Source organism: Macrobrachium nipponense, chromosome 37 (genome assembly GCF_015104395.2).
Source record: "Macrobrachium nipponense isolate FS-2020 chromosome 37, ASM1510439v2, whole genome shotgun sequence".
Taxonomy (NCBI): domain Eukaryota; kingdom Metazoa; phylum Arthropoda; class Malacostraca; order Decapoda; family Palaemonidae; genus Macrobrachium; species Macrobrachium nipponense.
This window is the reverse complement of record NC_061097.1, coordinates 13,109,470-13,135,510: the sequence shown is the minus strand read 5'-3', so window position 1 is coordinate 13,135,510 and position 26,041 is coordinate 13,109,470. Positions and strand designations below refer to the sequence as shown.

At 44.3% G+C, this 26,041-nt stretch overlaps 1 protein-coding gene across 1 annotated transcript in view; it reads left to right on the top strand.

Moving 5' to 3' along the window:
* LOC135209288 (FK506-binding protein 5-like) overlaps window positions 1-26,041 on the top strand; it is a 259,760-nt gene that overhangs the window by 22,344 nt on the left and 211,375 nt on the right. Inside the window, exon 2 of the mRNA XM_064241996.1 lies at window positions 15,262-15,430. Within this exon, the coding sequence (XP_064098066.1) occupies window positions 15,286-15,430 (145 nt within the window). The 5' untranslated portion in view covers window positions 15,262-15,285. The remainder of the gene's footprint in view (window positions 1-15,261; window positions 15,431-26,041) is intronic.

Genomic DNA, 26,041 nt, shown 5'->3' with positions numbered 1-26,041 from the left:
TACCGCGGCATAGCACTATAATAATGCTCTCCTGCTTATGCAAAGCGCAGCCTTATTTAGGGAAGGAAGCAGGCTGAGTGAGGGAATGGATGAGTTTTGCTGGGGACCATTTCCTCGCTGGAGAAGCTTGTTTTCCCTGAATAAACAGCAATTCAGACCTCTACAATTTTTTCCTCACGAAGAAATTGGAATAACATCAAAGATCTAGTAATAATTCTAATTTTCTCTCAACGGCTTGAGGATCACCTCGGTGATAGCGAAAGGGTGCCAGACATCCGAACAGAGGAACAGATGTTCTGGCACATTGTCTGAAAGAATTGGAAGCCAAATTGGTCTGGCTCTCCAGTTCCTCGAAGGGTGAGTTTGGATCGAGTGCCCAAATCATCTCGGATAATTTTCTCAGCTCTCTCATAGCTCAAGAAGAGAGAGTTGGTTATGGGCTTGGGCACGGAACGTAACGATCCTCAAGAGGTTCGTTAAACTAGTGCACGTCCGTGCGGGTCTTCTCGAGCGAAGGCAACAACTACTGACGTCTGAGTAATCCTCACTTAGAAGTATGTCGAAAGTTGAGGAGAGACTGAGGGCGTCCTTTCGTTAAGTTTTTCGTAATATTGAAGACGAAGGAGCTTCCTCTTAAGTTGTTCCCTTATTCATGATCCTAGAGGATTAGCTTTAGTCGCCACATGTTGGCCTCTAAGAGGTTGGATTCAGAGGTCGGTAATTCAAAAGAATTGTCCAAAGACCCTTGCCCGAGAGAATCGGTGTAATCTAACATCGTCACTTAGTGAAGTATCTAATATCTCTCCTCTCTGAGTCTGAAGGCGTTCAGACTAACGAGAAGGCGATAAGATCTTCAAGATTAATGGCAGTCTCTTGGCCAAGGCAAAGCAGTGCTGCCTATTTTCAGTGTTCAATCGGGGGGGGCGGGGGGGGGCCGTTTCTGGGAGATAGTGAAGGGAAATGACTGTTTCCTCCACCTCGAGCCTCTGTGAATTTCTTTAGGGTTCTATTCTTTCGTATGAAGTATGAGATAGCTAGAAGTCCTAACTATTGTAGAATATGCAAATATGTTGTTGACAGCCTCTAGGCTCAGAGATTCGGTTCTGTCAAACAACAAAGCTTCACGATCTTTGAGGTCTGGGGAGATCTTGAAATTCTCTGGATCGCAGGTTTCTGGCATTGGAACTTAGACGTAGTCTGAGTTTCTGATGCCAAAAGCATTTCGAACCTATCCTTTCTGCGAACTTAATACCACGTGACAGAAGGCTAACATTCTAACCGCTCTAGCCACGGCAAAGAGGGTTAGTGAGCTTTTAGCCATCATCACAGGTTTTAGCTTTAAATGACATAATGCGGGCTGTCCTCTAAGCCTTCCGTTCTTGATAAGAACGAAAACCTGTCTAACCCTTGACCCGAAGGCTTGGAGACCAAGGGTATGGCACAATTATTGGGCAAGGCATTAGAGAGTCCTGTGCCCTGTCGGGTCTCTCAAGTTTTATCTTGATAAAAACTATAGAAAGTCGAGGTCAACGGACAATCTGCGGTGTTCCGTAAAAGACCAGACTGGTTCATGTCCAAGAACACCCTGGCATTATAGTCAAGGAGTTTCTTTTAAGAAGAGGTCTCATTCATTATGTTTGCCATAAAGATTTTGAGATTTTTATACATTCAACTTCCCTTCCCTGCCAGAGTATATACTTAGCTATAGACTCCGTCGTCTCCGACAGAATTTCAAATTTCGCGGCACAACGCTACCGGTAGGTCAGTGATCTACCGCCCTGCCCTGGGTGGCAGGACTAGGAACCATTCCCGTTTTCTAATCAGAATTCTTCTGTCGCCCGGGCCCATCAACATTGTTGTTGGGTTTCCCTCTCGATTGGTTTTTTCTTTTTTCAACCGGCAATTGATCTTCTTGACCGACGTTTTGTGACGTATCTGGATTGTTGGATTGGCATACGCTTTTGTGGACTGTTTTGTGGACTTGATTTTGGAATTTTCTTTAATAATGTCTGACTCTGGAATGGTTGTGAGACGTTGTGTGAATGTAGGCTGTAAGGGTAGGTTGCCGAAAGCTTCGTAGACCCTCACACGGTATGCAAGGGTTGCAGGGAGTATGAATGTTCTTTTACTAATACTTGTAAGGAATGTGAGAACTTGAGTGAGAACGAATGGAAGAATCTAACTAATTATTTAAAAAAGTTAGAGAGAGAAAGAGTGAGGAAGGCTTCTTATAGAAGTTTAAGTAGTTCTAGATCTGAACTAATTCCTAGCTTGGGATCTTCCCCAAGGGTAAGTATTGCTACTTCTCCTTCCATTGCAGCCCCTTCTCCTATTGCAGAACCTGTAGATTCAGCAAAAGAACTTGGGGATCTAAAAGCAGCCTTCAAGTTGATGGAAAACAAAATGGCTGCCATACAAGGTAAGGCTAGTGATTATTCAGTGGACAGTGATATTGAGTGTCCCCCAGTGTAGTGGAGGGGGCATCTGGTCGGTCTCAGCAACGCTCCTAGGTCTAGACCTCTTCCAAGCTCACATGCCCAGAGGAGAGGAATGTCGAAAACCGAAAGGAGGTTGTGGAGAATCCCCACCGATCAGGTGTCCCTTCGGCGGTTTCTGTGACACCCCAGAACTGCCAAGGATCGCTATTGTAAAGCGTCCTGCGTGATGTTTTTTCGTCGTCGGGATCTTCATCTCCGAGACGTGATTGGAGAGATTCAAGATCGATCTCGGCCACTCAAGAGGAGTTGGAAGGCTCCGACTATTGATTCGAGCCCAGAAAACTTCCCTGAGGAGTCTACCTCGGGAGTGAAGAAGGCAAGAAGAGCCACCATTCTTTCAACCAGAGTGAGAAGGAGGCAGGAGGTGGAGGCTATGGACTCCTCCCCTCCTCCTTCCCCTCCTCCCGAAGAGGATAAAGAGGAGGTTACGAAGAGATTCATGATGGCGATGCAAGAGCAGATTTCGTCTTTTGTAGGAGTTCTGTCAAAGGAGCCTCCTAGAAGGAAAGACTCTTCCCTTCCGATCAAAAGATCCTCCAGACGTATGGAGGTATCTGCCGCCAGGATCGATACTCCTACTCGAGGTGAGGTTTCCGGTACGAACCTGGATGAACCTATCAGACGTCTGGCACCGGCCAGGAGTGAGGAGTCACCCAGGAGGCAGGAGTCACCCAGGAGGCAGGAGCCAAGAGCCAGGAGTGAGGAGTCAACCAGGAGGCAGGAGCCAAGAGCCAGGAGTGTGGAGGCATCCAGGCAGGAGGCAGGAGCCAGGAGGCAAGAGCCAGGAGGCAAGAGGCAGGAGTCATGTTGGCTCTTCGTCCAGGAGATTGGATGGTCTCTCTGGACTTGCAAGACGCATATTTCCACGTTCCCATTCACCATTTGTCAAAGAAATATCTTCGTTTTGTAATAGGAGACAAGATCTTTCAATTCAGGGCTCTGTGCTTCGGTCTGTCTACAGCTCCGCAAGTATTCACCAACCTGATGGCGAATGTGGCAAGATGGCTTCACCTAGAGGGATGGAAACATCTCCCTCTACTTGGACGACTGGCTGATCATGGGCCAAGTCGGAGATTCAGTGCTTGGAGGACTTATCAGTAACAAGGAACATGATAGAATCGCTGGGATTACTCGTGAACCTCGAGAAGTCGCAGCTGATCCCCAGCCAGAGCTTGGTCTATCTGGGGATTCAGATGGATTCTCGGGGTTTTCGAGTATTTCCTTCGCGAGAAAGAATCACTTGAGGTTTGTCGAAAATCTCGAGCTTCTTAGAGAAAAAGAACAGTTCAGCGAGGGATTATCTGAGCCTCTTAGGGGACCCTGTCCTCACTAGAAAAGTTCTTCTCTCTGGGGAGGCTTCAACCTTCGCCCTCTTCAGTTTTTCCTGAAAGAGGTGTGGAGTTGGAAGACGGGACAACTCTCGGACATCTTCCCGCTTCCACAAGAGGTAAAGGATCATTTGAAGTGGTGGATCCTCCCTCTTCAAAAGAACGAAGGCGTATCGCTTGCCCTGCAGAACCCAGACCAAGTGTTATATGCCGACGCTTCGGAGTCGGGATGGGGAGCGACGTTAGGAGCAAGGGAGGTGTCAGGCACCTGGACAAAGGAACAGGTGTCCTGGCACATCAATTGCAAGGAACTAGTGGCCATACACCTAGCCTTAAAGTTCTTCGAAGAGATAGTCAGAGGCGAGGTGATACAGATAAACTCGGACAACACCACGGCTCTGGCTTACATACGCAAGCAAGGAGGCACGCACTCTTCTCCCTCTTTCAGTTAACAAGACACCTGTTAACCTGGACAGAAGAAAGAGGCATAACTCTCCTCACAAGATTTGTTCAAGGCATCAAGAATGTGAGAGCGGACAGACTGAGCATGAGGAATCAGGTCCTTCCCACAGAATGGACTCTACACGAAGAAGTGTGTCGAAGTCTTTGGTCCCTGTGGGGGAGACCTCACATAGACCTGTTTCGACGTTCCTCTCCAAAAGAATTAGAGATCTTTTGCTCTCTAGTGGAAGATCCGAGAGCCTTCGCAATAGACGCGTTTCTCCTGGATTGGTCGGGTGTGGACGCATACGCCTTTCCCCCGTTCAAGATCCTGGGGGAAGTGCTCAGGAAGTTCGTAGCTTCGAAGAACACGAAGTTGACGCTAATAGCCCCATTTTTGTTTTGGCCAGCCCAGGAATGGTTCACAGAGGTACTGGAGTGGATAGTGGACTTCCCCAGATCTCTTCCAACAGACCAGATCTACTCAGACAACCCCACTTTCGAGAGGTTTCATCACAACCTCCCAGGTCTCGCTCTGACTGCCTTTCGACTATCGAAAGACTTGTCAGAGCGAGGGGCTTTTCTCGCAGGCTGGCGGGCTCTATCGCTAGAGCCCGCAGAGCTTCGATTAGGAGTGTGTAAGAGTCAGAAGCTGTCCTCCTCCAGTACCTCTATAGTGAATATTGCCGATTTCCTCCTCTTTCTGAGAGAGGAATCACACCTTTCTGTCTCAACAATAAAAGGATACAGAGCATGCTGTCTTCAGTATTTAGGAATCGAGGGTTAGATATTGCAAGCAACAAAGATCTACACGATCTAATTAGATCCTTTGAAACTTCAAAGGCAGCTACTCCTAGAACACCTAGTTTGAATCTAGACGTGGTACTGAAATTCCTTTCATCGGATAAATTCGAGCCTTTACATCTGCTTCCTTCCGCGACGTCACTAGGAATGCTTATTCCTGGTGTCTCTCGCTACAGCCAAGAGGACGAGCGAATTGCACGCTCTAGATTCCACAGTGGGGTTCAAAGGAGATGCTGCCATCTGTTCTTTCCAGACAATGTTTCTGGCAAAGAACGAAAACCCGTCCCCCCCCCCCCCCCAAACCGTGGCCCAGAAGTTTTGAGGTAAAAGGCCTATCTAACCTCGTAGGCAGAGAGATAGAGAGGTCTCTCTGTCCATGAGAGCTCTTAAATATTATTTTCATACATTCAACTTACCTGTCAGATATATACATAGCTATCGACTCCGTCGTCCCCGACAGAAATTCGAATTTCGCGGCACACCGCTACAGGTAGGTCAGGTGATCTACCTGCCTGCCGCTGGTGGCAGGACTAGGAACTATTCCCGTTTTCTAATCAGATTCTCTCTGTCGCTGGGAAGGTAAACATATGTTTGCTTTCCTCCTGATTTGATTTTCGTGTTTCATCGCCATCGATCTTCTGGCCGACTTTTACAGGGAAGTACTGGATCGGTGGTTTGGCATACGTTTTTTAATAACTTTTTAATAACTTTTTAATAACTTTTAATGAATTAACTTCGAAGTTTTCGAAGAATAGAGTATGTGTAACTACCGAAGTTTTCGGTAGACAATTACATAGTTTGCAAGAAAGGGAAATATAAATATTTATTCATTGATAAAGTGTAATAAATGTTAGAATTTGATTGAGGAAAATAAGGTAACTTCCTATTGGAGGAAGTCAGAAAACATAGAACTAGATATGCTTTCTTTAGAAGCTTTAATAGCCCTTGTTCTGACAAGCAGTTAGAATATTAACAGTACTAGTAGTGTTGTTTCCTCATCACCTTCTTACTTCACAGAAACTACAAATTCATTTGCAATTTGAAGATAAAGGAATGTAGCTCAAGATACGAGCTATTATAAGGTAAGAAGTGATTATAGTGTTCCCCATTGCAATAGAGGGTGCGTCTGATCGGCTCTGTCTCGCTCCCAGGCCTAGACCTCTTCCAAGCTCTCCCTGCCCGGAGGAGAAGGAATGTCGAAAGCCGTACGGAGGTTATGGAGAACCCCCACCGTTCAGGCGTCCCATCGGCAGGTTCTGTAGAACGTCCAGACTGCCAGGGATAGCCATTGAAAGGCATCCTAATTCAATGTGTTCCCCTTTTTATTATCGTCTTGACGAATAAGGAGTAAACATTCAACGGCGTAGATTAAATGAAGACGCAAGATAATCTCGTCTGGCTATCGGAACCTCAGAAGAGACGGAGAAAGGAGAAGTATAGAAAATATATCTATTCTGAGAAGAACAATTAGATATTAAAGAATATTTGTTGATCGAATGAATTATATGGATCTCGTTAGTGAGTACACATATATATACTTTTAAGCTTCTAGCTCCTTGGGCATGAAGCTCCGGTAACGAGGCTCAATGCGCCTAAAGCGTCTGAAACAAGGCGCAAAGCGCCTGAAACGAGGCGCAAAAGCACCTGAAGGGCCTGAATATGGGCGCAAAGCGCCTGAAAGACTATGAACCAGGATCTTTATCGGAAATGGAAGTCCCTTCTCATTCAGAAGAAAGGGAGGGCTATGTCGAAAATGGAAGTATTGTCGATTCTAAGCAAGAACAAATGTACAAGAGATCGGAACCTTCCGCACACAGGATCTTCCAGAAGGCGGAAGATTCCAGATTCGAATAACCTTCCAGACGTACAGAACTTTCCAGGCGAGGATCGCCTTTCAGATGCTCGGAACTTTCCAACAAGAAAACTTTCCAAGGGCGATACGTCTTCTAGGATCCAGGAGTATTCTGATCACGATACTCCTCCCAGGCGCCAGGAGTATTCGGAACGCGATACTCCTGCCAAGCACCAGGAGTATTCCGCGAGCACGATACTCCTCCAGGCGCCAGGAGTATTCGGAACGTGATACTCCTACCAGGCGCCAGGAGTATTCTAGGCAGATACTCCTGCTTAGCGCCAGACACTTTTCTCCTACAACAAGAAGACCTGACAAACCGCCGAGAGTCCTCCAGGCGAAGGGTGAAAGACATTCGAGGCTTCTCCTGATATGGACGGGAGTTGTCGCGCAGGCGACCGTTGCCCTTGTCAGGATCGTCTTAATGCAATAAAGGCAAGAGCAAGTTCGGTTTTTTCCAGGCAGGGACTCAAGATGTAGCACAGGCTGCCGTAGCCCTTGTCAGGTTAGAATCGGTACTGCGAATAGCCCTTCACCTTTCGAAAGGAAGCGCGCTCCTTTCGGTTGCTCAATCTTGCCCCAAATTGAGGAATGGAAGATAGAGCAGAATTGTGAGAATTAGTTCAGTATTAGTAAGAGGATATTAAAATCATCCTCCTTCTAAAAAAGATTGCAACCAACCATTTACAGAAAGAGGGGCAATCGTTTGGAAGTTGAACAAGATTCGTACGAGCTCTCATTCATTGATTAGAAGCTCTTCCAATAAGAAAGGCGTAAATACGGACTTATCTCCAGATAATAAAAGCTGGAGAGATTCTCTTCGATCCTCGGTCGTCATTTGCAATATCTTTCGACTAATACTCATTCGGGATTATTGACGAAATGAACGAAGAGAGTAAGATTTCTATTCTTTCTCTGCATGTCGGAAAGGAAAGAGTGTCGTAGAAGGCTTGCTGTATATGACTACTGAATGACAAGTCATATACGCATATCATAGTTGCCTTTCTGGTTCGCTACGGAATTGTCTATATCCTTACAGGATTTTCCTAGTAAAGACTTCGCTTAAAAGGTTTGTTACGACAATACCTATTCAGCCTCGGTATTTTAACAAAGGTTGTTTGCCTAAAATTTGCATTATTGAGAGCTTTCTTAGACTCGAGAATAATTTTATTATATCCATTCATTGAAGGGAGTAACTGGCAACTCAGAATGAATGCAGCCAGGCAGTGAACGACACGGCTGTAATTGTGAGCCAATCTAGTACCATCCGGTTCTCGGTCGTGAACGGTTGGTTACATCTTTCTCTCCTAAAGGATCGAATGCTTCACCGTATATTCCCCATACAATCAGGGACTTAACCACGAATTGAGGGGATTTTTTAGGCAAACATGAATAACATCGTATTCGTTTTGCTAAGGATATCTCTCTGCCTCGGCGAGGAAAGAATGTAGTAGGAAATTCACCTTAAGATAACGATACGCTTAAGCCTTATGCACACACCGTGGTTAATTACAGCGTTCCTACTATCCTTACAAGAGTTTCCTAGATGAATGCTGTTTACCACAATGTGATAGGATTATAAAGAATTTTAATTCGGCAGAGCACGATTTAACGTTCATTGGAAAGAGTTGTCAGACCCTGCGGAAAATATTCACAGATATCTTCGCAAGGCAGAAGATGAACGACCTTCGTATAGATTGCTTCCTTTTTCCTCGAAACAAGAGAGGTAGCAAGATACGCCATCTTTAAAATTAAATAGGGGAATAAACTTTAGTCTTTTTTTTTTTTTTTTTTTTTTTTTCCCCTAGTTGTATATATTCTTAACACATATTAAAATAAATGGGCGTCTAAGGAAGAAGATGAATGCATCATTTTGGCAATAAAAGGTTGGATTCACAGAAGTCACGTTCTTCTTTCAGCATGTGTCGGAAGGTTTTCTAAGAGATTTGATCGGAATCTATTATAAATATTGACCTGAAAAACCTATTCACTCTGAGTCTGTCTGCGGGCAGACTGACCAGAAGTAAATATGAATGAGAGGAATTTTTCAAGGGAAGCTTGATAATTCCTTTAAATATGTTAAAGACATAGAGTTTGCTGCAGATCGTGCTAGATAGAAAGGGGAAACTGTCCTCTTCCGATACCTCTGTGAACCACATAATGGTTTTCTTCCCTTTCAGAGGGAAGAATCACCTTGGTAATTTATGCTATCAATGAACACAGTGAAAAGATATATTCTGTCTAGACAAAGAATATTAGAGATAGTAGAGAATTAAGATCTTCGGGATCTTATACAATACCTCTATACGATAAGAGTAAGAGATCTTATACTTAGAATGGGATCCTAATTTGGGCCTCAGATTCCGTGTTCCGACAAGATGGAACTGCTCCTAATCAAATGTTTTCTCTTGGTCCTAAACGATCAAAGGACAAGTGAAATTTTGGGCTTTAGATCTGGAATCAAATTCTATGACGACTCGGCAATGGTTCTGGCCAGATAGTATGTTTGGCAAGAGAACTAAAGCCTTTTATTCCTGGATCAACGCTTTTAGATAGAGGTTTCGTTGTCCGGGTAATGTAGTGACATGGTCATCTACAGAAGAAGAAAAGGTTTAAACGTTTACTGACAGAGTCTTTGGAACGCGAGAAGGGCTCAAACTACTTCCCAAAAGGTTCAGAGAGATACATTCAGAGCTAGAAATCAACCATTTCAGCTCAGAATCTCTTTAAATTCCAAGCTCCTTCCCTTCCTTCGGGCAAGGATAGGGAAGCTTCTGCAACGAGAAAACTCATCAACATGTAGGAGGAGAACTCGTTAGCAACGGAAGTATGCAATAAGGATCCTCCTCGGAGGAAGACTTGTCTCTTGGACTTTTGAGATTTTCCTATTGTCTACTGGATGGAGCGGACTAAATGTGATGAATGTGCAGGAGCAATTAGCGTCTTTGGTAGGAGTACTTTCTAAAAGATCCTACTCGTAAAAGGATGACAGACTTCTGATTAAGAGATCCAAATACCGATCTCCTGTCGGGCGCGACGAACCCTACAGGGGAGTTGTCGCACAAGCGGCCATCTCTGGGGGGAGCGATGCGTTAGGCAGGCGAGACGTGGGTGGGAAAGGAAGTAACTCCTGCCAAGCGTCTGGCGCCAACTAGGAGCCAGGCGCCAAGTAGGCGCAAAGAGCCTGACTTTACTGTAGATCGTTCTAGGCCAAGATCTTCATCCAAGCAACAAGAGCCAACTGGAGAAGAGAGAACTCCTGATAGGAGTATAGCGCCCGCTAAGCGCAATATACTTGCCATTCGAAAGGCCATTCCATCAGCGATACTCCTACCAAGCCACAGGAGTATTCGGAACTAGATGCGCCTTCCCATAGGTCAGGAGTATTCGGGAAGAGATACTCCTGCCAGGCGCCTTGAGTACTCTGACCTCGATACTCCTCCCAGGAGCCAGGAGTATTCTAGACTTTTTACTCCTACCAGGCGCCAGGAGTATTCGAAGCGCGAGTGCCTACCAAGCGCCAGGAGTATTCTGAGCTTAATACTCCTAACAGGCGCCAGGAGTATTCGGAACGCGATCTCCTGCCAAGCACCGATTAGTACCGATGGCCGGATACGGAAGTATGCCGATAGCCCACCGGATACCAGGAGTATTCCGATGAGCACGATACCCTCCCAGGCGCCAGGAGTATTCGGAACGTGATTACGTACTCCTAACAGGCGCCAGGAGTATTCCGATCACGATGCTCCTCCTAGGAAAGCGATACTTCTGCCAGGCGCCAGGAGTATTCCGAGCACGATACTCCTCCCCATGCGCCAGGAGTATTCGGAGAGCGATACTCCTCGCCAGGCCGCCAGGAGTATTCAGAGGACGAGGAGTATTCCGATCGCGATACTCCTCCCAGGCGCCAGGAGTATTCGGAAGCTTAATACTCCTAACAGGCGCCAGGAGTATTCGAAGCGCGATACTCCTGCCATTGGTGGCCAGGAGTATTCGAAGCGCGATACTCCTGCCAAGCGCCAGGAGTATTCGAAGCGCGATACTCCTGCCAGGCGCCAGGAGTATTCGAAGCGCGATACTCCTGCTAGGCGCCAGGAGTATTCTGAGCTTAATACTCCTAACAGGCGCCAGGAGTATTTGGAGCGAGGATGCGCCTTCCAGACGGCAGGAGTATTCGAAGAGTTTTACGACTGTCAGGCGCCAGGAGTATTCTAACAGGATACTCCCTCGCGCCAGCCAGGCGCAAGCCAGGCGTTAGGCTTCATCCAGATGAATCCAGTTCAAAGAAAGTCCTAGTCTTCTTTGAAACAATGGAGATCTCTAAGCACTTCATAAGTGACTTGATGATACCTTCAAACAGCTGAGAATTTAAAAAGCTCATGAAGTGCGAGCTTTTGCAAATCCTTGTTCTTTTCGTAACAATATGTCAGGAAGACATATTAGCTTTTAACATATGAGAGATGCAACTATGTGTTTGACTGTCTCATTACACAAAGGACTTCAAGTTAACCTACGAGAGATTCTTCTCTCTTGTTTATACGTATCAGCGGATACGTTGCTGGGATAAGGAGCCGACACTGATCCTTTAATAATGAGGTGAATTTATTTTAACTCAATGATTTTTATTGGAGGTTTGAAAGGAGTTTGGGGATAACTCTCTTTCAATTTAGCCGCGAACCCTCATGTTAGGAACAGGTGATCGGGATCGGTGTTGCGCTCCTTAAATAAGTGCGTGTTGTCATATAAGCGGATGTGCTCCCATTGACAAACGCCAGTTAGGTTCTGTCGAGTAGTGGAAGAGACCCCATCGACAGACCCACAAGAACTCTTGGCCACAGATCACTATCTCGCTAAGGCTCTTGAGATGAAGCAGACTCCTATGCAATAGCTAGGAAGTCAATCCTTCGTCTAGAAACACAGAGGCACTAAGGTCTATAAATACCTACAACATATGTTGTTTACCTGTCTAGTCAGTAATTAGCTGTCTCTTGCCCTCCACCAAAGGGTGTCAATCAGCTATGTATATATCTGACAGGTAAGTTGAATGTATGAAAATGATATTGTTATGATACAATAAAGTTTCATACATACTTACCTGGCAGATATATACAATTAAAGACCCACCCAGCCTCCCCGCAGGAGACAGGTGAAGAGAGAATCTGATTAGAAAACGGGAATAGTTCCTAGTCCTGCCACCCAGCGGCAGGCAGGTAGATCACCTGACCTACTGTAGCGTGTGCCGCGAAATTCGAATTTCTGTCGGGGACGACGGAGTCGATAGCTATGTATATATCTGCCAGGTAACGGTATGTATGAAACTTTATTGTAATCATAACAATATCATTTAGAGACTGATTTTTATATGCGAATTGTCTTTACTCTCTAGATTCCACAGTGGGGTTCAAAGGAGATGCTGCCATCTGTTCTTTCCAGACAATGTTTCTGGCAAAGAACGAAAACCCGTCAAACTGTGGCCCAGAAGTTTTGAGGTAAAAGGCCTATCTAACCTCGTAGCAGGAGAGATAGAGAGGTCTCTCTGTCCAGTGAGAGCTCTTAAATATTATTTAGAGAGAAGAGGACAGATGGGAGCTTGTCAACAAGGTCTTTGGTGTGCGGTGAAGAACCCCAAAAGACTCATGTCCAAGAACGCCTTGGCTTTCTTTGTGAGAAGCGTAATTATGGACGCTCACAAGAACTGCTCGGAGGAATCCTTCGGTCTTCTAAAGGTCAAGACCCATGAGGTGAGAGCAGTAGCAACGTCCTTGGCGTTCCAAAAGAATATGTCTCTAAAAAATATCATTGAGACTACATATTGGAGGTGCAATTCAGTGTTTGCATCTCATTATCTGAAGGATGTGAGAGTGACCTATGAGAAGTGCTTCTCGCTAGGTCCATTTGTATCAGCAGATACAGTGCTGGGTCTTGGAGCAAAGACTGATCCTTAAATATTGTGTTTTATCGTACATAAACCCTCTTGTCAGATATGTGCTTGGTTTTCTATTAGCAAGCTCACTGATGTCGCACGGGAGCATAGTGTCATTGCTGGTAGGGATCAAGGGTATGTATGGCTAGTAGGGGAGTACAAAATTTTGTTTTTTTTGTATGTTTTGTAATGAAAGTGTAATTTATGTTTCGAGTTTTTGGTTTGTTTGTAAGGAGTTCGGGGATAACTCCTTGCAATCTTAGAACTAAACATGGATGTTAGGATCAGGTGATCGGATCGGTGTTGTGCTCCTTGAACAAGGTGTATTGTCATGTTAGTGGAATAGCACCCCAATGACAAAGGCCTTTAGGCTCTGCCGAGTAAGTGGATAGACCCCATTGGCAGACCCACAAGAACTCTTAGCCATAGATCAATATCTCGCTGAGGCTCTTGAGGCTAAGCAGACTCCAAGGCAGTAGCCGCGAAGTCTTCAGCCTAATAAGGTAGGAATTTTCAAGGTTTTTAATTAATCCTACAACATATGTTGTTTACCTGTCTATTTCAGTAGTTAGCTGTCTCTTACCCTTCCCACCACCAATGGGTGCTATCAGCTAAGATAATATATCTGGCAGGGAAGTTGAAATGTATAAAATGATATTGTCATGTTACAATAAAGTTTTATTACATACTTACCTGACAGATGATATACGATTAATGGCCCACCCAGCCTCCCCGCAGGAGACAGGTGGAAGAGAAGAATTCTGATTAGAAAACGGGAATGGTTCCTAGTCCTGCCACCCAGGGCAGGGCGGTAGATCACCTGACCTACCGGTAGCGTGTGCCGCGAAATTTGAAATTCTGTCGGAGACGACGGAGTCTATAGCTAAGTATATATCTGTCAGGTAAGTATGTATAAAACTTTATTGTAACATGACAATATCATTTTTTCTTAATATGAATGCTCAAGAGGTGAGGGCGCGGCCTCGGAAGCATTTCACAGAGCATGACACTCAGTAACATCCTGAGTGCCACGCTTTAGCGAAGCAACTCTGTGTTCGCTTCACACTCCCGACGGGATGTGAAGACGGACACATTTGAGATCTGTAAGTCGCTAGGACCATACATATCCGTAGATATATTATTGGGGCAGCAAGCAACACGAATCCTATCCTATAGAAAAGGGATAGGTGTACTTTAACTTTGAAGGGTTGGTCGCTTGAGGCGCGTTCCTTTCTTTAGCCTAGAAGTTATGGAACTAACTTTGATAGGTTAGGTCAGGTGGTGGTTTTAGCTTCGTTGCCCTCAGAAGTATGGTCATATGGTCTAGTCACATTGTGGTCACGCCCCCGTTGACAGATCATCTAGAGCGCACCAGCATTACAGGTCTCTACCTCGCTGGCAACTCTAGTAACGCAGAAGCAGACTTTGGTGACAGTAATCATGAAGTCGGCTATGCTAACAGGTGAGGAACCAAGATGTATATCATCGACTTAAGTTAGTTCCCAAAAATCCTATTCTGTCTCTTCCCACCATCCGAAGTGGGATTCAGCTATATATATATTCTTGTCAGGTAAGTTTCATGAACAAAATGTTATTGTTATAATACAATTAAGTTTGTTCATACTTACCTGGCAGATATATATAATTAAAGTGCCCACCCACCTCCCCTCAGGAGACAGTGGCACTGATAAAATATGAATAGAAAATGGGAATAGTTCCTGATATCCGCCTCCCAGCGGCGGGAATGGGTACTACCACCTGGCCGCCCACTGCGTGTGCCGCGAATTTTGAAATTCTGTCGGACTTCGGAGAATACAGCTATATATATATCTGCCAGGTAAGTATGAACAAACTTAATTGTATTATAACAATAACATTTTTCCTAACTATACAAACCCAAGTTCCTTTACATTTATGCCCACCTCATGCCACCCCTCAATCTGAACCTGGGCTGAAAGGCAAAGTGGAATGTTTACATCCAGGCAGGCAGGCCTACTCTGCCTAACAGACGGTAGTTACTGCCTAACCACCCTGTTCAAGAATTTAACGGCCATAATTCCAGCCTACGCTGAAAATTCCTTATGTAAAGGATCTCAGGATATTTTTCTTAGGCATCCAAATGAGAGGCTTTTATCTTAATCCCACTTCAACCACTCCCCTCAGTTCCTGATATCAAAGGAAAAGTGTTAGGTGATGGGAGTTGAGAAAACTTCCTCCACTCAAACCTCCTACCACCAGTTACTACCATGTCACTTAGTGTTAATAATTAGTTCCAGCTCACATTGAAGTATACAGCAACATAAGAGACTGTTTGTATACACACTTATGAAAGATATAAATTACTTCAAAAAAATGTATTTTTTAATATGATATTAATCTGCATATTGAGTATTTGAAAATTTTTCATTTTTCCAGGTTGTCTGTTGAAATAAAGTCATCATGACTACAGAAGTAGTTCCCACAATCTTTGTCAAAGGACTCCCTCAAGAATGTACTCAAGCTCAAATAAGGAAGTTTTTTGGCGATTATGGAAAAGTGGTGGGCATCATGTTCAAGTATGGGCCAGATGCAAACAGAGTAAAAGGTAAATCTTTGTAAGGAGTACAGGATTGTTATTTGGTGCTTAGTAGTATTTGAATATAGCAGCTATTGATTTCTATAACTTATTTCTAGTATACTGAAGTTTTCTTCTATACATATTTATTATTATCATGAACATGAAATTTTTAATGGTATAATTTCCCCAGTAATTACATGGCTAAGAGTTTTGCTTGCTGGCAGTTAAAATCCCAAAATTCGCGGGTCATGGTAATTTTCGATTTGTTTTGGTTAGGTAACAGTGACCTGCCCACTTTCGGGGCAAGAGAGAGAAACAACTCGGCAAAGAGCTCGGTTTGTTTCTGATGGCCGATGGCTATTGTTGTCGGTTGCAGTTATTCCTGAAATTTTTTTTGGACTTTCGTTTTGTATCACAATTGGTGAAGTACTCTACTCTTGCATTAGCTACATGGGTAAATTATTTAGATAGTGTCAGGTTCTTTGGTCAATTTTGCATAAAGAACTAGTTTTTGCTTTTTTGTTTTCTCCTTGGGTGACCGTCAAGTATTAGTGTTGTCGACAATGTCGGACACAGGCTCTGATAGCTTTAGGTATTGTGCTAAAGGTTGCAAGACTAGGCTAACAAAGGAATCTTATGATCTTATGATATACTCTGTGTACTGATTGTAGAGGGCAGCTATGTTCTCTTGATATTAAATGTAGTGAACGCTTTGATTGCGACGAAAGGAAGTGGAAGAATTTGGTCTCATTTAAAGAAATTAGAGGCAGACAAGAAGAGAAAAGCTTTTCTTAGGGCTAAGTCAAAATCAGCTAGTCAGGGATCTTCTGAATTTAATTCAGATCTGAGTATTCCTGTTATTTCTTTAGCTCCCACCTCTCTTGCTATGCCACCTTCTCCAGTTGCAGGCTCCTGCACTTCCGATCCCAACCCCACCACCAGTCCAGAGGAAAAGATTGATAAGCATTTTGCTCTGTTAGTACAGACTATGGAGCACCTTGGTGCATCTGTGAAGGTTCTAATGGACAAGGTAAAATGTGGTAATGTTGTGTCAGTGGAGGAGGTGACTGTTCCTTCCATTGACTCTCCTTGGCAAAGGTCACTGTCATACTCTCCAGTGCAGGGGAGGAGTCAAACTGGTAGCCCAAGGGAGGTTGGTGGGGTCTGCCCCTGAGCAGTCGCCCCCTCAGTTCAACCTGTTGTTGCTTCCCAGGTTGCAATAGAGAGCCATTGGAAAGGTCTCTCCTTGGATTTGCACATGCTGTTGAGTTCGGATGACTCCTCTCCAAGTGCTGTTTGGGGAGCAAGTCTCGGCTGTAGAAGAGAGTGTTCTGATACAGCTCCAGTGGTTCCTATTAAGAAGCCTAGAGAACCATGCCATTCTTGCAGTCATTGGGATAGCCCAGAGCATTTTTCTTCTGACTGCCTTTCGGAAATTGACGCACCTCCCGCACCCAAGGCTCGTCGTCGCTCTTTGGCCCCTCTTCAAGCTCCTGGATCTGTTGTGTGTAATGCTCCACCTGCGGTTACGGAGCGGTCAATGTTTTTGTCATCAGACAAAGTCAAGCATCCATTGGCGCCCGAGCTCCCTTCAGTCAAGAGCCTGTTAGTTCCCTGCTTGCGCATTGCAGGAATGTCCATCAACTCCCTTGGCTCCTGCTGCTGCTTCCTCTGCTGTGGCAGGGGATCCTATTCAGTTGAAGCTCGACAGTATTTGGCTTTTACTGAATAAGCCTCCTCCAGTTCAAGCTCCACGGCTCCATTAGTGCCCGCGACAGTCCAGCAAGTGCCTACAACACTTCGCTGGTGCCAGTGGTGGCATTGTCTCCTCGGGTGCCTCGAGACACTTCAGCGTGACAAGCTCCTGTAGAGGTTATTCCGACGCAGACTCAGGTTGATGCGGCGACACCTCAGGCTCCTGAAGATGCGTATCTTCCCCTATTTTGTCTGAGGACAAAGCTGTAGAGGAGCAAGAAGCTCCCTCTTCAGCGTATGTGACTTTAATGAAGTTCCTGCTCGCCACATGTCCGTTTTTCTTTACGCCGACTACTCCTTCGTCTCCGAAATGTGCTGAAGATGGTTTTGTGCTCCTCAACTAAGAAGGCTTTTAAAGAGATAGATGCCTGGCTTGAGGAAAAGAGGAACAAGGTAAGACCTCTCATCTGGCTTGAGGAAAAGAGGGAACAAGGTAAGACCTCTTTTAGTTTTTCACCTTCTCGAATCTCCTAGTGGAGATAGTTGTCTTATGCTACGAAAGAGGCTCCTTCCTTGGGTATATGCACCTCTTCACAAAGAGAGTTTTCTGGTCTTGTAGACCCAGCCAGACGCTCGGCCTTTACATCGCCGAAGATTTTGTTTTCTGCCTGAGTTGGCGCATCTTTTGAAAATTATTTTCAAAGTCTTTGAGGTTTTCAACTTTCTCAACTGGTCTGTTGGTGCTCTGGCCAGCAAGATAAGGTCTTGTCCTTCGCTTTCTGAGAACCTCCTGGCAGACTGGATGGGAGTTCTCTCGTGTATTGACAAAGAGATAAGGGACGGTTCCCACAACTTGGCCTCTCTCTACATGATGGGAACGCTTTAGAAGAGGGAGCTCTGGTGTTCCTACACATCGAAAGGGGTTACCTCTTTGCAAAGGTCAGCTCTTTTTTACTCCCCCTTGGATAAGAGACATTTGTTTCCTCAAGCCCCAGTTTTAGGTATTGCTTTGGATTTGGAGAAGAAAAGTACACAGGATCTCCTTGCTCAGTCTTCCAAAAGACCTAGAGATCCTCCAGCAGTGGTTTCAAGACAACCTCTTCCTTTGAGAGGCCAGCCCTTTCGGGCCAGACAAAGATCCCTCCGCTGATTTAGAGGAAGTATGAGGTTCATTTCCAAAGTTCAATAAGAAAATAACTTCGAAGCGTTCCTCTCGCAAGGCCAGACTTCTCATGGTTTGGGAAGTTTGGCAAAGGAAAGAGGATCAGAGAGGTTTTTGGCTCTGGAGGAGGAAGTAACCTCTCTTGTAGAAAAGGTAGCAGTAGGACTTGTTCAAGATTGTTACTCTCCAGGGTACTCTCCAGGGTTCTACAATCGTCCCTTCTTAGTCCCTAAGTCATCGGGGGGCTGAAGGCCCGTCCTGGATATCAGTGCTCTGAATTCCTTCATCATAAAGACGAAGTTCAAGATTGAAACAAACCAAACAGTCCTGTTGTCCATTCGCCCGGGAGATTGGATGACATCCATAGATCTTCAGGACTCATACTTCCTTCCAATACACCTCAAGTCAAGGAAGTATCTCAGGTTTGTGTTTGAAGGGAAGATTTTTCAATTTCGCGCCCTTTGCTTTGGACTGACGATAGTGCCTCAATTGTTTATCAGGGTAATGGCTCCAATAGTGAAGTGGCTCCACCTTCAGGGGATATGGATATCGCTGTACTTAGACGACTGGCTCCTAAGAGCCCAGTCAGAGAGTCAGTGTGCTAATTCCTCGAGAAGACACTTGTTTTAGTCCAGGAGTTAGGAATCTTTGTAAACTCCCAAAAATCACAGTTGATTCCCACTCAGGAGATTGAATATGTGGGAATGATGATAATTTCTCATAGTTTTCAGGTTTTTCTGACCTAGAAAAAGGTAGATTCGTGCCTAAAAAAGATTCAAGAAGTCCTGGCCTTAAACGAGCGCTCGGCCAACAAATGAACGAGTCTGGTGGGGTTCCTTTCGTTGATGGAGCAGTTTGGGTTGCTTGGCAGGCTACATCTCAGACCCCTGCATTTCTTTCTGAAAAGGAGCTGGAACAGGAAGGAGCTTCCAGACTCGCATGTTTTTCCTATTATTCAAGAAATAAAAGATGACTTCCTTTGGTGGAATTCACAGAAGAGACTGTCCAAAGGCAAGTCTCTCTTTCACCTGAACCTCGACCAGAACTTCTTTTCAGATGTGTCAGACCTGGGATGGGGAGCAATTTTAGAGAAGAGTGAAGTCTCAGGAGTTTGGTCCCTAGAACAAAGATCTCTGCATATAAATGTGAAGGAACTAAAGGCAATACACCTGGGCCTTCAGTCATTCGCATCGGAAATTAAAAACAAAACGAAAGCGGTCTACTTGGTCAACACTACCGCTCTCTCGTATGTCAAGAAGCTAGGAGGGACTCTGTCTTTTCCTCTTTACAAAGTGGCAAGAGATCTCCTCCTTTGGACAGAATGAAACAACGTGTTTAGTCACTAGGTTTGTCCAGGGGAAGCTAAACGTTTTGGTGGACAAGCTGAGTCGTTGGAAATGGGTCCTGCCAACAGAATGGATGGTGGATCCTCTGGTCTGCCTAGACCCTTGGAGACTGTCAGGGAACCAACTATAGACTTGTTCACCATGTCTTGGAACCATTGTCTACCTCTGTTTTGTTAGCCAGTTCCAGACCCATAGGTGTGGGCAGTAGATGCTTTTCTTCTGGACTGGTAGGACAAGGAACTGTATGCTTTCCCTCCTTTCAGCCTGATAAGGCAAGTGCTGAACAAGTTCCTTGTACACAGCAACGTCTCTCTGATTCTGGTGGGACCCTTCTGGCCATCAAAGGAATGGTTCCTTGATCAGGTAGATCTTTTGATGGACTTCACGAGACTGCTTCCTCAAACTCCTTAGAAAGAAAAGGTTTTCTAAGGGAGCTTCAAAAGCTATTGCCATGTGTAGGAGAAAATCTTCAAGCAATGTTTATCAGAATAAGTGGAGAATCTTCAGAGAATGATGTAAGAATTCCAACATCCCTTCTTCTAAAACCACTGTGACACAAATAGCCCATTTCTTGGTTCATTTGAGGTTAGTAAGAAACCTGTCAACCTCTACTATCAAGGGCTATAGGGCCATGTTGGCATTGGTTTTCTGGCACAGAGGCTTGGACATATCTTCCAACCCTGACATCTCCAATCTCATTAGATCATTTGATACTTCTGATCATAAAGATTCTCATGCAGTGCCTTGGAATCTGGATATTGTGTTAAAGTGGTATTCTGGGCCTTGTTTTGAACTTAGTCCGAGGGACTTAACCAGGAAAACCAGGAAACCCCTCTTCTTAGTCGTCCTTAGCAACTGCTAAAAGGATTAGTGATATTCATGCACTTGATAAAAAAATAGGCTTTGTGAAATGGAATGCTCATAGTCCCTTGGTTTTTCAGCCAAGAACGAGTCTCCCTCTAATTTTTGGCCTCATTCTTTTTTTATCCCTAGTTTGACAGAAATCCTGGGTAATGACAATGAGGAAAGAACTCTGTGCCCTGTGAGGTCTTTAAAGTACTACCTTCACAGAACTAAAGACATTTGTGGAGGTTTTGGCAGTCTCTGGTGTTCTGTCAAAAACCCCTCCAGACCATTAGCTAAGAATGGTCTTGCATTCTTCTTAAGAGACGTCATCCGAGAACCACATTCTTCAGTTAAGGAGGATGTTCTCGCTGTTTGCAAGGCTAAAGCTCATGGAATTAGGGCAGTAGCCACTTCTCTGGCATTTAAGAGAAATTTATCTCGCATCTATTGTTAATTCTACATTTTGGAAATGCAGATCTGTGTTTGCATCGCATTATCTCCGTGTCGTTGAGGCAGTGTATGAAGACTGACTGCAGTACCCTGAGTCCATTTCTTGAGGCTGGTGTGGTGTTGGGAAAGGAAGTGTAAGAAGCAATCCTTCCTAAAATAATTTTTCTCCTTGACATAAGGTGTGATGTTTTTTATGGGAAGCCTGGTGGTACGAAGTGCCACCTGGAGTACCCTTCAGTCCCTTGATAGGGTGGTGTTAGATATTTAATATGGTTTTGGTTATAGGTAACAAATTTTTCTGGTGATATATGGTACTGAGCCCTGGGCAGGGGCAATTATGCTGATCCTTTGTTAGCCATCAGAATTGTCCTTTGCTACAAAGGTACTATTAATAGGCGCTATGTGGCTTTACCACCATGTCGTTACATGATAAAATGAGTGGCAACCAGAGACAGTATTTTCCTGCTACAATTCTCTTATCAGGTAAAGAAGTTTTTCTATTCTCAATCTATGTCCTCGCAAAGAAGGACATAGATTGAGGTAGAATTATCCATGCTTCCCTCCTTTCCGCAATGTGGGAATCAGGTATTTAATTACTTGAAAATTGTATAATTAAAAAAGAAATTGTTATGATAAAATAAAATTTTAATTATACTTACCCAGTAATTATATAATTGGAGCCCACCCTCCGTCCCATAGCATGGATTTGTTTTTGTGAGCATAAACAAACTGAGCTCTTTGCCAAGTTGTTCCTCTCTCTTGCCCCAAAAGTGGTCAGGGCACTGTTACCTAACCAAAACAAATAGAAAATTAACGCAACCCCCGAATTTCGGGATTTTATCTGCTAGCAAGTGAAACTCTTAGCTGTATAATTACTTGGTAAGTATAATTAAAACTATTTTATTATAAAAATGTCACATTTTGTATGGAAGCAGCAAAATTGAGTTTTGTGTAAATGACTTACCCAGCTACTAGTTTTCCATGTACAGCAGCCTAAATTCAAATTTTTGGTGCAGCGTCTTCATTGCTCAGCGTAGGTATACAGTGCCACCCCCTAACGCCTATCTTAGGAACAACTTAGCTAATCACCTCATCCTGTTTTCTGCTGTCCTCGACTAAACATAGAGTGCATACTGCAGCTTGTTCTTATTTTCCTGTTATATCGCTGGAATTTGGTAGTGTTACACAACCACCAGAATGCATTCATAGCCTTCGAGCAGAATGGTTCGTATCTTTTGTTTATTTAGTACAGATCACCAACAAGCCGGCCATGTGTAAGTCACCAGTTAATAATTGCCTTTATAATAGTTCTTGAATGTTAAACCGTTTAATGAGGCCAAATACTTTTGCATTCATGATTTGTTCACTAGGCATAAGCTATTTGCAAGCCGCCAGTAAATAATTACCTTAAAGTAATTCTCGAATGTTACACCATCCCTTTAGGCTAAGACTTGCATATGTGTATTGCTTACCGGGCTTAGTGTATGTGCAAGTCATCGGTTAATAATGCTTTAAGGTAGTTCTTGATGTTACATCATTCCTCTAGGCCAAACTTTTCTTTTAGGATTTGTTTATCAGCCATAGGCTATTAGCAAGCCACCGGGAAATGATTTACCTTAAAGTTACACCATTCCTTCAGGCCAAATCTCTTGCATTCATGATTTGCTTACTGGGCTTAGGCTACGTGCAAGTTGACTGTTAATAATTAAAGGCAGTCCCCAGTTATCTGCGGAGGTTCCATTCCTACAGGGTAGATGATGAGCTAAAATTGCTATTAACTGAAGCTTGCAGCTTATGGCGCCGATAACCAGTTAATGGTGCCTATGTTAGGTATGCTTTGGCTCTATAGCTCTATTATTTGAGATAATTCTTACCTACTGTTTTAAAGTTAGCTTATATCTCCTTGCTGATTAGGTGAGTTGGCATTCAAACAAAAAATTGAGTGGCTGTCTGGATGTGTGTTTCAAATGTTTTAGCTCTTGTCAGAATTCTCCTTGATGCCATTGCGCTTAGGCAATTGTTGGTATTCTATGAAGGTTGGCTGTTTTGCACATGTTTATGGTATTGTAATTTTATGTATGGAACATACCAAGTGATTACATAGCTATAGTTTCACTATGCCACAGCAGCTAGAATTTGAAATTCGCTGTAGTGCTCTATTGTTTTTGTTTAGGCGACTACCCCGCCACCACCTTGGAAGCATGGTACCAACCCAATAAACAAAGACAGTTGTTTTCTGCCGCTTATGAACATAACATACCTTCTCAGCAGTGTTGAATTTGAATCTGGTAGAATCTTCGCAATCTATGTCTCTGGCATTTGGTGAAGTACTCTTACCTTTGGTAGCTGCTTTGGCATTGATTAGCTCATATAGAAATCCAGTACCGTAATAGTACCCCGAACTTACGCGATTCGATTTGTGTAAATTCATAATAGCACAAACTTTTCATTGGAACCTAACTAATTATCATACGCGAGTTCTTCACAATAACGTGAAAAAAAATTTGCGAATCCTCCAGAAACACTGCAAACCCTGCAAAAGTGTTTAATTTATTTTGTAAATTTTTAAATTTTAATGCTTTTCTGTATAAAATCTTTATTAAAAATATATTTTGTTCATGAAACTTACCTGTCAGATATATATATAGCTGTATTTTCTGAAATCCGACAGAATTTTAAAAACTTCCGACACACGCAGTGGTCGGCCAGGTGGTTAGTACCCATTCCCGCCGCTGGGAGGCGGGAATTAGGAACCATTCCCATTTTCTATTCATAATTTTTCTGTCGCCGGTGCTGAAAACACCTGTTTTCAGTACATCCGTCTTAGGATTTTGGAAACTTCATTGCCGCTAAGTATCCTAATTGTCTTTTGATTTATTTACTTGGATTTGTGGCTAGGCATACGCTATCTTAAATTGATTTGAATTTGATTCATTTTTGCATAAGATATCTGAATCTAGTTAGGCTAGTTTCAGACGGGGTTGTCTGCAAAGATAGGGTGTGGCTACCGAAAGCTTCGGTAGATCCGCACTTGGTATGTACGAGGGGTATGGGTCTTGCTTCTTGGTATGTATGAGGGGTATGGGTCTTGCTTCTTTGTTGAGATTTGTCATGTAAGGAGTGTGAGACTTTGTCTATTCCGTAAGGAAGACGTATGATTCGTATGTATGCAATTAATCAGTAAACATGTCTAATTCCGTAAGGAAGACGCATGATTCGTGTGTACGCAATTAATCAGTAACAAAAGTCAGGGTAGTGAACCTGCTAACCTTCCTGTAGACTTTATTTTGCCTAACCCTGTAGTATGGCCTACGGGCTATGAATATGTCTACGAGAGGTGCTCGCTCTTTCATTGCTGTGAAGAGTGCTACTTCTGTAATTGTTACTCCTAACCCTGTAGTGTTGCCTTCGGGCCCTAAAACAGTGTCTGTAGAGGAATTGCCCTTTCTCTGATACTCTTTCGATTCGTAACTTAGAATCGAAAGTGCTTGCTTTAGAGAGCAAAAGTGAAGTGCAGAAGTGCAGTGATACCCCTTGTGTAGTGGAGGGTGTGTCAGATCGGCCTCGTTTCGCCTCTAGGCCGGGACCTCTGCTTGACTCCCAGGACCCGGGGAGGGAGCATGTCGAAAGCCTAAGGAGGGTTACAAGGAACCCCCACCGATCTGGCGTGCTTTTGGCAGTTTCTGATGAAAATCCCCAGACTGCCAAAGTGTGTGCGCGTGCACGAATCCTGAAGGATTGCTTCTCGTCCTCCGAAGCGTCCTCCCCGTGCAGGGGTTGGAGCTTTCGGAAGGACTCGCGCCCTCTAAATAGAAGTTTCATACATTCAACTTACCTGTCAGATATATACATAGCTATCGACTCCGTCGTCCCCGACAGAAATTCAAATTTCGCGGCACTCGCTACAGGTAGGTCAGGTGATCTACCGCCCTGCTCTGGGTGGCAGGACTAGGAACCATTCCCGTTTTCTAATCAGATTCTCTCTGTCGCCGGTGGTATCAACATTGTTGTTACTTCCTCCTGACTAGAATTCTTTTTTCACAACGCTTTTGATCATCTCTCGCTGATATTTGGTGACGTACTTGGATCGTTGTTTGGCATTCGCTATCGTGGACTGTTTTTTTTGGACTTGGTTTTGGAATTCGTGAATATGTCTGACTCTAGTGTTAGTTTCAGAGTGTGTGTGAATGAGGGCTGTAAGGTGAGGATTCCGAAAGCTTCGGTAGATCCTCACACTACATGCAGTGGTTGTAGAATGGTTGAATGCTCGATTGAGAATACGTGTAACGAGTGTGAGAAACTGAGTGCGCAAGAGTGGAAGAATCTAACTTCTTACTTGAAGAAGTTAGAGAAAGATAGAGAGAGGAAGGCGGCTTACAAAACCCGCAGAATGTCTACATCTCGTGATTTACTGTCTAGTTCTGTAGCTTCTTCCTCTGATAATCATGCCCATTCTGTTTCAGCCCGTTCACAAATTGCTAATCCCTCTAGTTCTGCTTCGGAAATAGCGGAACTCAGAGCTTCCCTTCAGAAAATGCAGGAAAAAATGGCAGCATTGGAAGGTAAGGAAAGTGAATGTGGTTTCGCTAGTGATATTAGTGTCCCCAGTGTAGTGGAGGGGGCGTCTGGTCGTCTCTGCGACGCTCCCAGGCCTAGACCTCTTCCAAGCTCCCTGGCCAGGAGGAGAAGGAAAGTCGAAAGCCGTACGGGGTTGTGGAGAATCCCCAACGATCAGGCGTCCCTTCGGCAGAATCTATCATATCACAAACTGCCAAGGACCGCTATAGGAAAAGCGTCCTTCGAGAGTGCTTTTCGTCTTCTAGTTCGCCCTCTCCGAGAAGAGGATGGAAGGAGTCGAAACTTTCCCGTCCGCTGAAGAGGAGTATGAAAGAACATGAGCTCAATTCTAGTCCCGAGCTCCGGCGCTTGGCTATGTGCCAAAAACTTTATAATCTAATCTAATCTAGTCCCGAGCGCTTCTCTGAAGAAGGAGCGCCTTCGGTAATAAAGAAGGCTAGAAAACAATCAGACTCTGGGTCTGGAGGAGATCCTAGAGCGCCTTCCAGATCTCCCTCTCCTGATTCGAAGGATTCCTCAACCAGGAAAATTTTATTGAATATGCAGGAACAATTAGCCTCG